The sequence below is a fragment of the Gallus gallus genome, chromosome 1 (genome assembly GCF_016699485.2).
Source record: "Gallus gallus isolate bGalGal1 chromosome 1, bGalGal1.mat.broiler.GRCg7b, whole genome shotgun sequence".
Lineage (NCBI taxonomy): Eukaryota > Metazoa > Chordata > Aves > Galliformes > Phasianidae > Gallus > Gallus gallus.
In genome coordinates this window covers 192,699,446-192,715,825 of record NC_052532.1, presented here as the reverse complement: position 1 = coordinate 192,715,825, position 16,380 = coordinate 192,699,446, and the positions used below count along the sequence as shown (strand labels likewise).

General features: G+C 45.7%; 1 protein-coding gene across 6 annotated transcripts in view; it reads left to right on the top strand.

Annotated features, from left to right (window-relative positions):
- The first annotated feature begins 43 nt into the window (after positions 1–43).
- Positions 44–16,380, top strand: part of USP35 (ubiquitin specific peptidase 35) — a 28,053-nt gene continuing 11,716 nt past the window's right edge. Inside the window, exons 1-6 of one of the 6 annotated variants that reach the window (XM_040704551.2) lie at positions 44–160; positions 1,614–1,768; positions 7,140–7,230; positions 7,717–7,850; positions 8,247–8,940; positions 10,002–10,137. In XM_040704551.2, coding sequence (XP_040560485.1) covers positions 8,259–8,940; positions 10,002–10,137 — 818 coding nt within the window. In that variant the 5' untranslated portion in view covers positions 44–160; positions 1,614–1,768; positions 7,140–7,230; positions 7,717–7,850; positions 8,247–8,258. The remainder of the gene's footprint in view (positions 161–1,613; positions 1,769–7,139; positions 7,231–7,716; positions 7,851–8,246; positions 8,941–10,001; positions 10,138–16,380) is intronic. The other 5 variants (XM_015280871.4, XM_040704572.2, XM_025146936.3 and 2 more) reach the window with 5 other exon arrangements.

Sequence of the window (16,380 nt, the reverse complement as noted above, 5' to 3'; positions counted from 1 at the left end):
GGAGGAAGCGGGGGCGCGGCGAACGCAGGATCCCGGTGCGGCCAGCGCTGGGAGTTGTAGTTCCCTTCTCTCCGCCCTGCCCCCGGAGCTGCCCGCGGGGCTGCGGCTTTCTGCCCGCCTGGAGCGAGAGGGGAAGGACGGGGCACGGCTCCGGCGTGAGGTAAAGAGGGGTAGGAGGGGATGAAGGGGTTGGGGTGTGCGGGATGCTGAGAGGGAGGGATGCGCGGGGTGCTCCGGGGAAGGGATGCAGGAGGGGGGCTCAGTGATTGGGATGTTGGATGGTGTTTGGGGTCGGGATGCTCATAGAGAGGGATGCTCAGGGGTCAGGATGCAGGAGGGGGGCTCGGGGGTCAGGCTTCACAGAGAGAAGGATGCTTGGGGGTTGGGATGCTCAGAGCTTCAAGACACAGAAAGGATACTCGAATGGGAGTGGAATGCTTGGGGAGTGGGATGCTCAGAGAGGGTTGCTTGTGGGAAGGGATGCAGGAGGGATGTTCAGAGGAAAGGGATACAGGAGGAGTGTTTTGGGGATCGGGATGCAGGATTGGTGTTTGGGGGTGCTCAGAGAGGGATGCTCCAGGGAAGGGATGCAGGAGGGATCCTCAGGAGTCTGGATACAGGAATGGTGTTCGGGGCTTGGGCTGCTCAGAGGTAGGGATACTTGAAGGAGGGATGGTCAGGGGCTGAGATGCTGGGGAGCTGGGTTGCTCAGAGTTGCTTGGGAGAAGGAATGCTTAGAGGGAAGGATGCAGGAGGGATGCTTAGGTGTTGGGATGTGGGACAGTTGTCTGTGGGTCGGGTTGCTCAGAGAGAGGGATGTTTGGAAGTCGGCGTGCTTGGGGCCTCAGGATACAGGAAGGATACTTGAAAGAGGGATGCTCGGGGGCTGGGGAGCTAAGAGGGAGGGATATTTTAGGATGTTCAAAGAAAGGGATGCAAGAGGAATGCTCAGAGACAGGGATGTAATAGGGGTGTTCAGGCAGATGGTCAGAGATAGGGATGCTCATGTGAAAGAATACTTGGGGGTCTAGCTGCAGTGGTGTTATTTGCAGGTTAGGCTACTCAGAGGGAAGAATGCTTGGGGGTCAGGATGCTCAATGTATCAGGATACGGGGAGGATACACAAAGGAGGGATGTTCAGAGGTCAGCATGTTAAGAGAGAGGGATATTTGCCATCAGGATGCTGGAGGGGTGCTCAGGGCTTGGCGTGCAGGAGGGATGCTCCAAGGAGGGATGCTCAGTGGGAGGGGTGCTTGGAGTTCAGAATGCAGGAGTTTGTTTAGGAGTTGGTATGCCCAGGGCTTCAGATGCAGGAAGGATGCTCAGAGAGGGAGTTGCCTGGGGGTTGGGCTGCTCAGCAGGAGGAGGTTCAGGGGGCAAAACACAGAAGGAGTGCTCAAAGGAGGAATGCTCAGGGCTCAGGATGCAGGAGAAACTGATGTCTAAAATGAGGGACATATCCCTTATTTCCTGAAGGCACTGCCAGAAAGACTGGAGGTCTGTGTACCTCCGAGCAGTTAGGCAGTGTTTGATGATTCTCAGCCAGTGCTGGCAGCAGTTGGTCTGGTATGCTTTGGTGAAGAAGACATGGCTTTTGTTTGGGCTATTTCCAGGGGATCTGTTTCCATACACAGAAAAGCAGACAAAAATGTGAAGAAAGAAGAGTGATGTTTATGCTATAAATACCTCCAAAAAACCCAACAAGCCTTCCGGAGTGGATGTGTTTACAGTCTCCGGGGATGATAATAGGAAGGACACCGGGCTGAAGGTCAGTGAGGGATCTGGGTGCTTCTGTATGCAGAGAGCAGTGCCCTCGCTGAGAGCTCTGACTAGGAAGGAAAGCAGAAGTCTTTAGTGGCAGAAGAAAAGAGAAACGTTCATCGGGGGACATGAAGAGGAGAGACAGAACAGGGAAAACTTTGCCTAATGCAGGCAGGACAATGCTTTTCAGCATATGTTGCCCAATGTATTCAGAAGATTGAAAAGCAGTGTGAGTTATTTTTTTGTCTGTGGTTGGTGCTGGTTTAGCCATGAATCCAGTGATTTGTCAGTGGTGGTCCAAGTCCTGCTTTCTATGCCTTTGCTGCTGTTTTCTGATGCAATGGGATAGAGAAATGTAATTCCTTGTGCCTCGTTTCCTGCAGTCACCCCGGGGGATGAAGGCTGATGACATGCATTTTGAGATGCTTTATTGGAAAAGGATGCTGGCATCTATTAGAGATGTGTGTGTGTGTCTGTTGTCTGGAGGGGAGGAACAGAGCTGGGAGGAGTCTGGAGATAGAGAGGATAAAATGTCATGGCCTTCGGCTTTATTTGGCATTACTGCACCGATCGCTTTGAGATTGAGCCAAAGCCTTTTTTTAATCTAACTACTGAGTGCCGAACAGCAGGAAACAGAAAGCAAGAGGAGAGACCTGGGAGTTTGTATGCATCAAAGAGACTGAAGGAGCAGCATGGGAGAAATAAGGGAGTGGGGTGGCTGAGACAGCAGCTTCCAGGTAGGGCTGCCAGGCCAGCAGTGGTGTCCATCCATTAAGGCCAAGGTGAGTCAGGTACAGAAGGCTGAGAGAATCATATAATGTGATCCCAAAGCTCCCTGAGCTCCAGCAGCTCAGGGCTGTGCCCACTGCCCTGGGCAGCCTGTTCCATGCCCACCACCCTCTGGGGCACAGCCTTTTCCTCACACCCTGACCCTCCCCTGACACAGCTCCATGCTGTTCCCTTGAGAACTTTCTGTCACCAGAGAGCAGAGATCAGCGCTGCCCCTCCGCTCCCTGTGAGGAGCTGCAGCCACCATGAGGCCTCCCCTCAAACCAAGGGCCCTCCACTGGGGTGAGGCAGAGTTAATTAGCTTTAGCAAGTTGGAGACATGCAACACAAGTGCAAGCTGTCGCTGGAAAGCACTTTGGGATGGGAAGTGAAGAGAATGTTATCTCCTTGAGAAGAGAAGGTGAATTCAGAAAGGCCAATTGCAATTACATGCAAAAAGTTGGCCAGGTTTCTGCACTGGCAGTTTTCTCTGCTATAACCACAGGTGGGCAGAGTCTCACTTTGGTTCCTAAAGGGCTATTTAGCTGCATTTTTGGGAAGTTATTAGCTCTGAGTTTATGTTGCAGTCCTGCAACAGCATGAATGCTATCTGCTCTGAATACAGCATAGGTTCCTCTCCATACATTCCCATATAAATACAATCTGTTGGCAGTTGGACAGAGAATCATAGAATCATTAAGGTTGGAAAGACCAGTAAGATTCTCAAGCCCAACCCACCTCACCGTGCCCACTGACCATGTCCCCACATCCCCACGGTTCTTGGACAACCCCAGGGATGGTGACTCCTCCACTCCCCTGGGCAGCTGTGCCACTGCACTACCACCATTTTGGAGGAGAAATTATTCCTCACATCCAATCTGAACCTCCCCTGGCACAACTTAAAGCTATGACCTCTTGTCCTATCAATACGATTTCAGCTGAAGCCTCCAGAAGTTATTATAACACAAATAAAGAAGGGAGGCTAAGGCTTCATGTAATGAGTAGCAGGATGTGGAATAATTAAGAAGGCAGTGAGGGAAGCAGCAATTGTGTCATTGAGTGGATTGTAGAAAGCAACTGCAGCATTAAGTCATTGTGAGTGCTTGAGGTGTGCACAGACAGCTCTGGAGGCACGTCAATTCCATTAGCTCAGGTGATTTAGCCAGAATAACTAGATCCCAGCTTAATTAAGAGTATAACTGGATGTGTAAGCCATAATCACATTGACATAAGAGTTGGGGATATGGTAGCTGTATTGAGGGCCTTTGATGATTTCCAGCTCTGTAGGGAAATTGCAGTTTCTTCATAGTTATTCACTAGAACATAGCTATTCACTGACACAGGCTGCCCAGAGGGCTGTGGGTGCCCCATCCCTGAAGTTGCTCAAGGCCAGGTTGGATGGGGCCCTGGGCAGCCTGGGCTGATCATCAGCAACCCTGCCCACTGCAGGGGATTGAAACTAGATCATCTTTAAAGTCCCCTCCAACGTAGGCCACTCTGATTCTATGATTTAGAGAGCCCTTAATATAAAAAAGTCATAGGGAAATGATGAGAGGGACTGTCTGTGACTATTTAATACCTGCTGGTCAAGCTGCATCTATTGGGTATGGTATCGATGAGCTGCAGTCTGTTTCTCCTCCTTGACAGGATGGATGGGCAGGTACTTCAGACCAAAAGTATCTCCATTACTATGACTAAGGAGACACATGGTCCCTGCAGGAAAATAAAAATAATAATAATAAATCATTAGAACTGAAAACTGCTTTGATGGTCCCAGAGAACAGACTTAAGAAGGTGTGTGGCAGCAGTTTCTTTGAAAAAGTATACCAAATCATGGCAAATTTCATAGAAATTTCATAGAATGCTGCTGAGCAGAGTGTTGTGCTCTAGGAAGGTACTGTGTGCAGTCACCTCCATCCTGCAGCAGCTCAGCATCCTGCAGGATTGAACCCTAATTGCCTGACTGCCTGGAGGATGCAGCAAGAAGAATAGCGATGTCTTGGCTGACATAAAAGAAACTGTTTGAGCAGGAGTTAAGGTCAGTAAAAGGTGACTCTTGTTTCTGTACTTCCAGACCTCCAGAGAATTTAGAAAAGTAGATCATTATTTCCTTTTCTTTTTAATTAAGAAGAAATCACTTTATTAATCCGCCTTCCTTTGGATGGTGGGATATTTTTTCCTCCTCCAGTGGTATTTATCAAGCTATATAGCATGAAATAATCCAAAAGTCACTGCAGAGAATGTGCTGAATTTATTACCAAGATTCCCTAAAGGTAAGGTGCATCTCAGATCTATGTTTTCACAGCTATGTATGATCTGGGGTGTAGGGTCTGATACTGCATTCTGCAAACAAGAAAAAAAATACCAAGGAGCCTTTACTGGAAATCTGCTGCTGGAAGGGATAGGGGAATGAATTGATTTAGAAGTAATTGGATAGACTTCAATTGAATTGAGTCCTAATTAAAGAAAAAAAAAAAAAACAACACAGAAGAGAAATATGTTATAACACCTCTGAGCAGTACAGATGATGAAGATTAGATTCAAGCAGAGCCCAAGGTGACTTCTTTTCATCCTGAGCTCTGCTTTTTGTTATGTTTTTGTTTGCAGTTTACTCAGTTCAGAGTGTGAAGCTAAGATGGCGGATGCAGTTCTTTGCTTATATTCCATTTCACTATCTGCTTTCTAGGGCATGGTTGGATATTTGTCCTTGCACATCTTGAAAAAATCAAGGATGATCCTGGGCAGCTAGTTTTGTCAGTATCTCTTTGGGAAAATCATTGGGCACGCTCTTCTGGAAGCTGTGTTTAAATTAAGGAAGCCCCAAGTAACTTGGTTTAATTTCAGCCTTGTGCAGCCATTGGACCAGAGACAACTCAAGGTCCTTTTTCACCCAGTCTTATGACTTTACCCATGTTTCTTCTGCCAGTTTCATCACTTCATGGGATTTCTTTTTCAGTGCAGATCTCGTATTGTGTGCTTTCTGTTTTATTTGAGCTACATAACAGATGGAACCTCAAAATGGCTCTTCAGATTAATAATTAACGCTTTGACCTTCTACAGCAACTTCATGTGCTTCAGGAACTCAATTCTCTTTGCAAGCAGGAATGAACCAATCCTCCCAGCTTTTCTGTGAGTTATTATTCCCTGTCAGGATGATAAAGTGCAGAAATGTTGAAGTTCTCCCACTTCAGGAATACACGCTATAGTTGCCTGTTTTCCTGAATATTTATTCTCTTTGTTTTTGTATTTAACAGAGGAGAACGAGAACCAAATCTCGAGGTGGCATTCAGCTGCCCAGCAATGAAGCTATCCTTCCTTCTCCTGCAGTTCCTGGGTTTACTTATGACACAGTTCCAATTCCTGCAACAAATGAGACAGTGCTCTTACAGGCAACAGTCCTTCACTGCAAACCCTGATTCATCCTCTAGGAAGGCCCCAGTAAAAATAAAGTCAGTACAAGATCCTCTAACTGTTATCTCTGATAGCATCTGGAGAGGTGTTGGGACTGAATTAGCCATCCTAATTCCCAACATTTGCCACTTGAATGCTCTCTTAATGTAGTTTGAAAGCTGTAGTGTTTATTATTACATATCACAATGCATTTTGAGTGTTGTTTTAATACAGTTTTAAGATTGCAACATGCATTGTAAATATCACCTTTTTAAAGGCTGCCTGGCTGGCATCTTCTGTCCTGGCTTTATCTGGCTCATGCCTAGGAGCAGCTTGGTGCGTCCTGATACACAATAGAAATGTGGGATTGTTCAACCACCTATGGTAACTTCAGGGAGGTTCACAACCTTGTGCTGTGATGCCTGTGTTGCTGCAGAGACCATGGAGCACCACAAGGTCAATTCACATGGTCCTCCGTGTGTAAATATGAGCTCCTAAAATCAGTATGAGACCCTACAATCTTTCTTAGTAAGGAAGATGGTCTTCCTTTACAATTGTTAGACAATCTCCACTGGGATTTGTCCATGTGTTTTGACTATGGACGGAGCCCAATTTCAGTCTTGCACTCTCCACACTGCATCAGACCACACCTGGCTGCCACTGGGCAGCAAGGCTGGGGTGACCCATCCTCATATTTCCTCCTGGCAGCAGCTCAGAGCTACAGCTTCCTCTAAGAATGTAGCTGGAAGCAGAATCTTCACATTGAAAACTTGGGTGAAGTTTGGCAATGTTACAACTGGTGACCATCGTGATATTTGTTGATCAGCAAGCTACAGACAGGACAAGTGTGTCCCTCCATTTCTAGAAGCCCAACGTTTGCATCTGGCCTAGTTTCTTCCCCACCAGCATGAAGGTGCCTACCAGAGTAGAAGACAATCTCTGGCTCAGACACAGGCTTACTCCAGGGATGGGATGGTCCTTGTATTGCATCCTCTGAGGTTCCTTCTGCTTTTCATCTGTGAAAATCAAAGTTGAGGTGTAGAATCATAGAATCATGGAGTGGCTTGGGATGAAAGGGACCTCCTGCTATCTGCATATATACTTTTGATTAATGTAATGTTGCCCACTTGAGGAGCTTCAAATGCTTTGTCCATGAAAGTTCAGCCAATCATTGGAAGGACTGTACTAGAAAAGCACTGCATATTGTCCTTGTTTTGCAGACTGGGACACTGAGAAACAGAAAAGAGACTTTCCTTGCAGTCAGACACAGATGAGTATGGATGGACTTATCCTGCCTTGATCCCTCATTAGGTAATGAAGATGAAACATGCTTCCCTTTTTCCTCCCCTATGGATGGTTTCAGGCTATATGCAGGAAGGTTCGGTCTCACAGCGTATTTGGGCAGCATATAGCATTGGGGATGACCTGCTGTTTTTTTGCTGTAATATCATTTAGGAAATTCTGTCTATCTGATTTTATCATCTGTAACAGAGTTTCTTGTGCAGCAGTGCATCCAGCACCTGGCTGTAAATGTTCTGAACTGTTCCAAGGAAAGCCTTGGGGGATTTTTCAGTACTCTCCAACACTTTATTGCTGTTGAGTCCAGGCCGTGACGAATGGGAAGCTTTGCCTGACTCTGCAGTTTCTCTTCCTTGCTTTGGACCTGCATACAAATGTGGAAAGTCCCTGGAGGACAGCCAGGACTGCAGTTCTCCCTCTGCGCTGAGCTGGGGTGGATAACAGCACAGTGTAAATGTCAAATGTACATCCCTTCTACTGTGTGCCTCTCCTTCCCAGGAGTTTTCTCCCCTGACTGTGAAAACAATCACTGGGAACATCATTGCCTCTGGAAGGCACCTGAGCCAGCGGACACCAGCTGAAGACTTTGACTCCAGTTTGCTTCCTGATCCCAAATTCAGCCCCTCTTACAGGTTTGTGGCAGCCTGTTTCTTGTGGGAACTGGATTTTGTGAGCCTTGGGACACCATCTTCAGCTGCTGTACCTCTCGAGGAGAAGGAGCTCATCCTTTCCTAGGGTCAAGTGTAAGGTTGTAAGAGATTTACAAGAAACAGTGCTCAAGAATGTGGCAAATCTGAAGAAGTTCTGTTTTTGTGCGTTTGTTCCAGTTTTGTGGCTTTGGTCTCAATCAAATATCACCAGAAAGGAAGCTTCAGAAAACCACCACAAAAAATTCACAAAGATTATCACCTTTCTAGTGTTCCAGACAACTCCCAAGCTCTGTTTCTTTGGCTTTTCTTGCAAACTTGGTCTTGAAAGCTCAATAGATCTTACGTGAACTAACCTGCTGCTCTGTTCTTTTCTTTCAGCTGGAAACAAAGATGGATAAGATACTGGAAGCTGTGGTGATGTCCTCATACCCCAACAATGTGAAGCAAGGGCTTGTGAGGCGCGTCATTGAGGCATCAAAGCAGCCCATGGACAGCGAGCAATGCTGGTCCATGCTGGAGCTGTGCACCAAGCTTTATCTCGTGGGAGACACAAAATATAAAAGAGAGATCGGGAAAGAGGTTTTGGAGGTCTATGGTCACTACCACCCAGAGGAATTTGAGGAGTTCTTCAATGTCCGCTTCCTACTGAGTCTCCTCCAGGAAGGCTACGGGCCTCTGGGGAAGAGAAGCCATTATGTACTTGATTATATCCAGTTAGGACTGCAGTTTGTCTTGGAAAGTCCATCAGCAAACAGCATTTTTAGCTTATTGAGGATCGAGGTGCTCCGGAAGGTCTGTGAGAGGCCCAGCCCCAAGCAGTGTGCAAAGATCAGCAAACTCTTAACTCAGCATCCTCAGTGCATCCCCACAGGCAAACACCAGGTCCTGTTTTGTCAGCAGCTGATACGGTGCATTGGGCAGTTTCAGTGTGTCTCTGAGGGGGAAGATGACATCATGGAGTTTTTGGAGCAGGTGAACAAGGTGAGCGGTCTGCTGCAGAGGATCTGGAGGACTCAGACCTCGGCCATCCTGCCCTCACTGAAGGAGCTGTTCACTATCATTTCTTCAACAGGTAATAATAAGAAAAAAAGCGAGGGTGCCAATGTAGATATTGGCTTTGATGAGGAACAAAAGACTTTAATTAGTCTTGCTTGGTTATGATCCCCCCCAGAAATGCAACCACAGCTGAAATATTCTAGTGCATCTAACCGTTACTCAGAGCCTTAGGATGAGAAAAAAATATCTCCTGAAACTGCACTGGGTATCTGCACAGGAGTTGTTACCTGGTTTGAAATACCATGTTGCACAAATTTGAGTGCTTGACATTTTTCAGCATCAGCTGGGCTTAATGGAAAGTTTCTTCTCTGCACAAGGCTAGAGTGGGACCCAGAAGCTTTCAGAAATATCTCTCTCCAATGTCTGACTCGATGGGACCCCTCAGCCTGCTTATTAGGAGAAAGTAAGAGCAAAGCTAAGGACTTATTTCTCTGCAGTCTAGAGGTGGAAAGCCCTGCTATCTTTCTGGAAGGTGGTTATGTCTGAAGGTGGGAGATATTAATCTGGCTTCTGACACCTTTAGATTATTGCAGAAGGGCTGAGAAGGTTTTTGGAGATACCAGTGCCTTGAAGGGTGTCATAGTTATAAAACCATGACAAGGGTCAGACTCTGCATGTAAGTGAGCACCTGATTCCACTATTTCTAAGCCCTTGAGGAGATGGGCATTCCAGTGTTCCCTCCATGGAAACCTCATCTTTTGGAATGCACTCCAGGCAGGCAAACCTGCAGTCACATCTCATTGCAGTAATTGCAGTAATTAGTATAAAGAAAGCACCCAGGGGGAATTTTGTGTTTTAGGAATAATGTTCTTGTGTCTGTGGTTTCTGCCTCCCTTTGGGCTGTGTATGACATCATGCAACAGCTCATTGGCTGCCACCCAACCTCATTCTGTGCTACACTGGGACTTGGGGAATTGTCCTAGTGCAGCTGAGCATGGACTCCTCATGGCTGGTTTATGTCAGCTCCATTTATGAAGGTGGGGATGATTTGGCTTTTACAACTGAGAAATGACCTCGTGTGCCTGGCTTATCTGGTGACTAACATCGTCATTACTGGCACTCATCCATGTCTTGCAGAGGAGCAGGAGGTGCCATCCAATGCCTTGGCCAGCGTGGTCCAATTTGTCCCTCTGGAGCTCATGGATGGTGTCATAAGAAACCTAACCAATGATGACAGCATCACCGATGTGCAAATGATGATGGCCATTGGCAGGTAGGCTAAACTGTATTAATGAACGTCATTCTCAATCTGGAGAAAAAAACTGTCCCAAAGCTGCATTGGGTTCCTGTGCATAGTTTCATCTCCAGATTGTAGCAAAAGTCATTTTGGCTAGTGTTGTCTTGCACAGCATAGAGAAAAGGGGAATTCCAGGATCCTTCCTTCCAGCCCTGAGGGCTTGGAGAACTAGAATTAAGACTACTGATGATGATGATGATGATGACAGTGATGTCTGGTTTGATTCGGTTTCTTTTTTTGTAGAAAAAAGTAGTATTATGGGATACCTAGCATAAGATATTTTGAACACAAATGTTTTTTTTCCTCCAGAGGATATTAAGGGCTTTTTCTTCACAAAGTCTCCTTTAAATAATTTTGTGTTGGTCCCTGTATCCCTCCAGATGGACATTGCCCTAAATTGTTAGCCACAGCTAAAAGACCTGCAGAAATTTTTTTATGTTCAACTTTGTCAATGAGCACACCTTGACCTCCATCAGATGGGTGCAGTGCTACTGGTCTGCGTCTTGGTGCTGTGCAGTTTTTATCCTCTGTGCAAGAAGAGTTGATGGTGACATCAAGGCATGATAAAGAGGCAGTGGGTGAAATACCACTTGTCATGTTGGACTTGGTCCTCACAGAGCCAGGGCCCTGATCTTCCCTGCACACCTTTGTCCAAATCCTACAGCTGTTTTGCCCCAGTACATTGCTACACATTTGACTAGGAGCATCTCCAACCCATGCTTTCCTCCACAAGAGGTCTCCACTTAAGTGGGTGATGTTGACATGCACTTAGATAAGGGGAGGTGGAAATGTCTTTTTCTCACTGTCCCTACTAGGATTTTTCCCCCTCAAGTAGGTTTCATGACAGAAGCCCACATTATTCCCAATGGGAACTTGATGCACAAAGAAAGGGATCTCTGACTTGCATGGTTTTCACAGGATCCAGAGCAAGTCAGGACAAACAATAAAGTTACTGGTTCAGTTCTCAACCTTCTCCATCATTTTCTCCTTCTGGGATCTGGTTCCCAGATGCTACTGTGAGCTGCAAGCGATAAATCCTCTAAGAGCACTAGTGTCTAAATATAGTGCTTGCAAAATCAATTGCATCATTCCTTAAAAAATTCTTTGTCACGCTGAAGGATGAGTAAACGATTACTCAGCCAAGATCTGTAAGCAGAGTATGCACAATGTAATTAAGATCACTTAGGAGGAATGCAGTAGTTTTGGTGGTGTGATTATAGCCAGCAGATGCCCCAGAAAACTGCACAGCGGTTGGCCTTTGGATGAGTGTGTGCTGCATGAATAGAAAAATGTTAAATAAATAGAAAAATTGCTGTTGAATCTTTCATCATAAATAGAAAAATTGTTAAGCACTGGAATGGGCTCCCCAGGGAGGTGGTTGAGTCACCATCCCTGGATTTGTTTAAAAACCCTTTGGATGTGGTGCTCAGGGACATGATTTAGTGGAGGGCTGTTAGAGTTAGAGTAGTATGGTGAGGTTGGGGTTGGACTCGATGATCTTTAAGGTCTTTTCCAACCTGAGCAATTCTGTGATTCTAAATAGAGAAAAATGTACAGGTTGAAAGGGTCTTTTTGGTCAGGATCCCTGGCAGGACAGTCACATGCAGAAGTTTCTTCTTCCAAATGTTGAATTTGGGAGCTCATGGCAGGGGAATGAACTGGACGTGGGGTGGAGCTTTTGATCACGCATTTAGAGAGCAAATAGTGGTTTAAAAAAAAAAGCAAGCCTGGCATCTGCTGGTGTAGATGTACATCACAATCTCTTAGTATCCTTTGTCATAGCTCACGTAAAGCCTATTAGTACATATCCATGATTTCAGACGTATTGATTTGTATTTTTGCTTGCATTTTTCTTTTTTTCTTCCTTATGGCATGTGTATTTCAAAGGGCCTAACTTCAGCTGCATAAAGCTTCTGCCATCACAAAGAGATGCGAGCACTTGCTATCTCTAGAAATCAGGATTTGAATTTAAAAGCTGAGCATGCCACGTCAATGGCTCCTTTGAAAAATTAAGGCCCTGGTTCATAAAATGTTTGTGAATCTTGCACTGCGGAAAGTGCAACTTGAATTTAAAAAGCTATTTGTTCCCACTGGCTGCTGATGGGGCAGGATTGTAATTTGGCCATTAAAGTTGGTAAAAAATAGCTTATAGTGGACAAGGTTATTTTATGCCGGTGTGAAAGGAGATAGATGAAGGAAGGCCTTTAGATCTCTGAATCCATCTTCCTGCTTTATAGGTGCTGATATTACATCCCTTTCATGAGTGTTCAACCATAATCTTCAAAGCAAGAAGGGTTTTTGCTCCCACTGCTTTCTATCATAGCTATTCCACCATTTGATTGATTTAATGGTTTAGATTTCTCTTCTAATAGACAGATTATATTCATTTCTGGTATTCTTGTAGCTCTTTCGATTTTATGCCAGCATAAATAGCTGCAGTGTCTCTTTTCCTTCCCTGGTGTTTATTTGTTCAGTGTGTGCTCAGAGAGCTGTCCCATCCCCTCTCTGCTTTCCAATGGTTATGCTGAATGAGCCATGTTATTTCAAGATTTTCTCTCAGGAGAGGTTCTTCGTTTTCTTGACCAGATCAAGAGGCTTTTTCAACACCTGCTCCCACTTCAGTTCATTGGTCTTGGATATGGATGTTGAATTTTGCGCACCATGTTCCCATTGCGGTTCACCCTGGCTTTAGATGGTGGCTTGAGAGATCATCAAATATGTGACTTCTTCAAGCCGATGAATTTACATCAGCAGCCATTTCTTGTTATTTCCTTCCTATGTGCCTTGCCTGTGTTTTGAATGAAAGCATTTCATCCTTGTTCTGCGTCTCTAATCCTCGGGGTCTTCCTCGTGATGCTTTGATCTTCCTGTGTTGATGATGCCTCCCAGCTCTGCATCATCACAAGTTTCACCACCACATTCAGGATGTTTGTGCCAGTGCCATTAGGTCCTGAAGTACACTGCTTGTTCTGTATCCCTGCAGATACAGTCAGATATGATCTTATATCCTTTGACTAGAAAATTAGATATCCTGACAAATCTTACTTTTGCCACCTCAGTAAACCCCTGTGGCATGCCACCCATTCTTCCCACTCATTCCCTCATTGCCTGTCTTCATTACTGGAACTTTCCTCCTATTCTTCCCACACAAAGCACTATTCCAGTGTTAGCAGTGTCACTAAAAACCACCAGAGTTGAATTTTACTTGATAAACATCCAACTCCCCTTGGTTGTAGTGAATGAGCTCTTCATGTTTCACGTCAGCTCTCATTGCTCCTGTTTCCACTACTCCTGTTTCTTTTCTCTGCCTCCTCCTTGTTGCTGACCAGTTCCTTCATCTTGCTGTAAACAAGAGGATGCATTCAGTTTGGAAGTTGCATCTAAAGGCCACATGATATCTTCAATCACCATCACATCCCCCATGCACAGCAACTGCATATCTACCCTTACTCCACTCTAATGCAACTGTCTGCAGAAGCTTTTCTGGTATTTGTTTTATGATCCAGCTTGGCTTGATTTTTGTTATTTCTCAATGTCCCAACATATTCTTCTCTTCAAGCTTCATTTACTGGCTAGCATTTCTTTTTTTCCCCAGTTTCTTGTTAGACTTGATTTATTCTTGCTCTTTGCCTTGGTTGGTTATTTATCCACGGTTGCCTTTATGCATTATTGCACAAGATGCAGACTTGTAAACAAAAGGGGCTGATTGGGTAAGAAAGCTTGACTGACATCTTCAAACAAAAAGTACTGGAATGAAAATAATTAGCAAAGTTTGACCTTTGAAGCTCCCAAGCCTTGATTACTTTGAGGTTCTGCTTAACATTTAATTCAAACATGATTTTAAAAGATGTTTAAATAAATACTTAAACAACCTGTCATCACTCAGTCCAATATCATTTTTTTTTACAAGTGACTCTTCTATAAAGTATTGCGGAAACTTGACATCTTGTTGGTTGAGTGGCTGTAGTAGGAATTTATTAACTGTTCTATTCAGTAGTACCTGATTTCTATGAGGCTATTTTCTTTCTTTAATGTGATTTGGGGGATGAATGTTTCCTGTACAGAGAAGATAAAGATCCAGCTCCCATTGGTTTTCCTTACCAGTAGTAACACAGAGATCATTATCAGCATCATTTGCTATCTAACAGCACCAATGCCAAGACCTCTATCAACACTATCATCACAAATATGGATGTTCAGCACCAACTCTTTAGATTTGCGTTATGATTCTTGAAAAAAGAAGACTGACCTTCTAGGGACTCCTGTGAAAGATGTATTCAAAAATCCACAAAGCAGTGCTACGGTATACAGAGCACCAAACCAGTGCTAAAAACCTGAACTCACGTTGGCTGAAGTTAGCAGAAGTCCCTGCTTTCCACTGCGGACTTGAATCAGATTCTCTGATGAACCTCAGCATGCTGATGACACTGGGAGACCTATTTCAGGCTCTGTTGTGCTTTGAATAACATGTGATGGATGGCCCATCCTTGGAAGTGCTAAAGGCCAGGCTGGGTGGAACTTTGGGCCTCTTGATCTGGTGGGAGGTTTTCCTGCTCACGGCAAGGAATGGAAATGGATGGCATTTAAGCTCCCTTCCGACCCAAACCATTCTATGATTCTATGATTTAGAGTCACAGAATCACAGACTGGTTTGGGTTGGAAGGGGCCTTGAAGATCATCTAGTTCCAGCCCCCCTGCTATAGGTAAGGACACCTCCCTTCAGACCAGGTTGCTCAAAGCCCCATCCAGGTTGGCCTTGAATACTTCCTGGAGGGGGCATCCACAGCCTCTCTGGGCAACCTTTGCCAGTGTCTCACTGCCTCCACAGTGTCTTCCTAATATCTAGTCTAAAACTACCCTCTTCCAGTTTAAAGCCATTTCCCCTTATACGTGCCTGTATAAATAGTACCTCTCCAGCTTTCCTGTAGGCCCCCTTCAGGTACTGTATGGCCACAGGAAGGTTCCCTCAGAGACTTCTCTTCTGCAGGTCAAAGAGCCCCAACTACATCAGTGTATCCTCGTAGGGAAGGTGCTTCAGCCCTCTGATCATCTTCACGGCCCTCCTCTGGACCTGCTCCAACAACTCCATGTCCTTCTTGTGTTGGGGGCTCCAGAAGTGGATGCAGCACTGCAGGTGGGGGCTCACGAGAGCAGAGCACCATGGCAGAATCACCTCCCTCGACCTGCTGGTCACACTTCTCCTGATGCAAACCAGGATACAGTTGGCCTTCTGGGTTGCAAGCGTGCATTGGCAGCTCATGTTGAATCTTTCATCAACCGACATTCCCAAATCCTTGTCCTCAAAGCTGCCCTCAAGCCATTCACTGCCCATCCTATATCTTTGCTTGGGATTGCCCCGACCCACGTACAGGATCTTACACTTGGCCTTGCTGAGCTGCATGAGCTTGGCAGGGACCAACCTCTCAAGCCTGTCCAGGCCCCTCTGGAGAGCATCCCTTCCTTCTAGCGTGTCAGCTACACCACTCAGCTTGGTGTCATCTGCAAACTTGCTGAGGGTGCACTTCATCCCACTGCCCACATTGTCTGTAAAGATGTTAAACAACGACGGTCCCAGCACTGATCCCTGAGGAATGTGACTCATCACTGGTCTCCACTTGGACATGGAGCAGCTGAGTGCAATTCTCTGAGTGGGACCATCCAGCCAATTCCTTACCCAGTGAGTGGTCCGTCCATCACATCCATTTTTCTCTGTATTGGTGACCATGGTGTCACGCAGGACAGTGTCAAACGCTTTGCACAAGTCCAGATAGGTGACGTCAGCTGCTCTTCCTTTATCCACTGACGCTGTAACTCCATCATAAAAGGCCACCAAATGTGTCAGACAGGAGTTACTCTTGGTGAAGCCATGTTGGTTACTACCAGTCACCTTGTCTTTATTATCTGTGTGCCTCAGTAAGGCCTTCAGTAGGATCTGCTGCATGATCTTGCCAGGCACAGAGGTGAGTCTGACTGGCTTTAGTTCCCTGGGTCTTCTTTTCTCCCCTTCTTTAAAATGGGAATGAAGCTTCCCCTTTTCCAATCAGGGAGAACTTCACCAGACTGCCATGACCTTTCAAATATGATGAATGGCAGCTTGGCAACTTCATCCGCCAGTTCCCTCAAAACCCAGGGATGGATCTCATTGGATCTCATGGACTTATGCACCTTCAAGTTCTTTAGATGGTCTCGAACCTCATCTTCACTTACAGAAGGCAAATC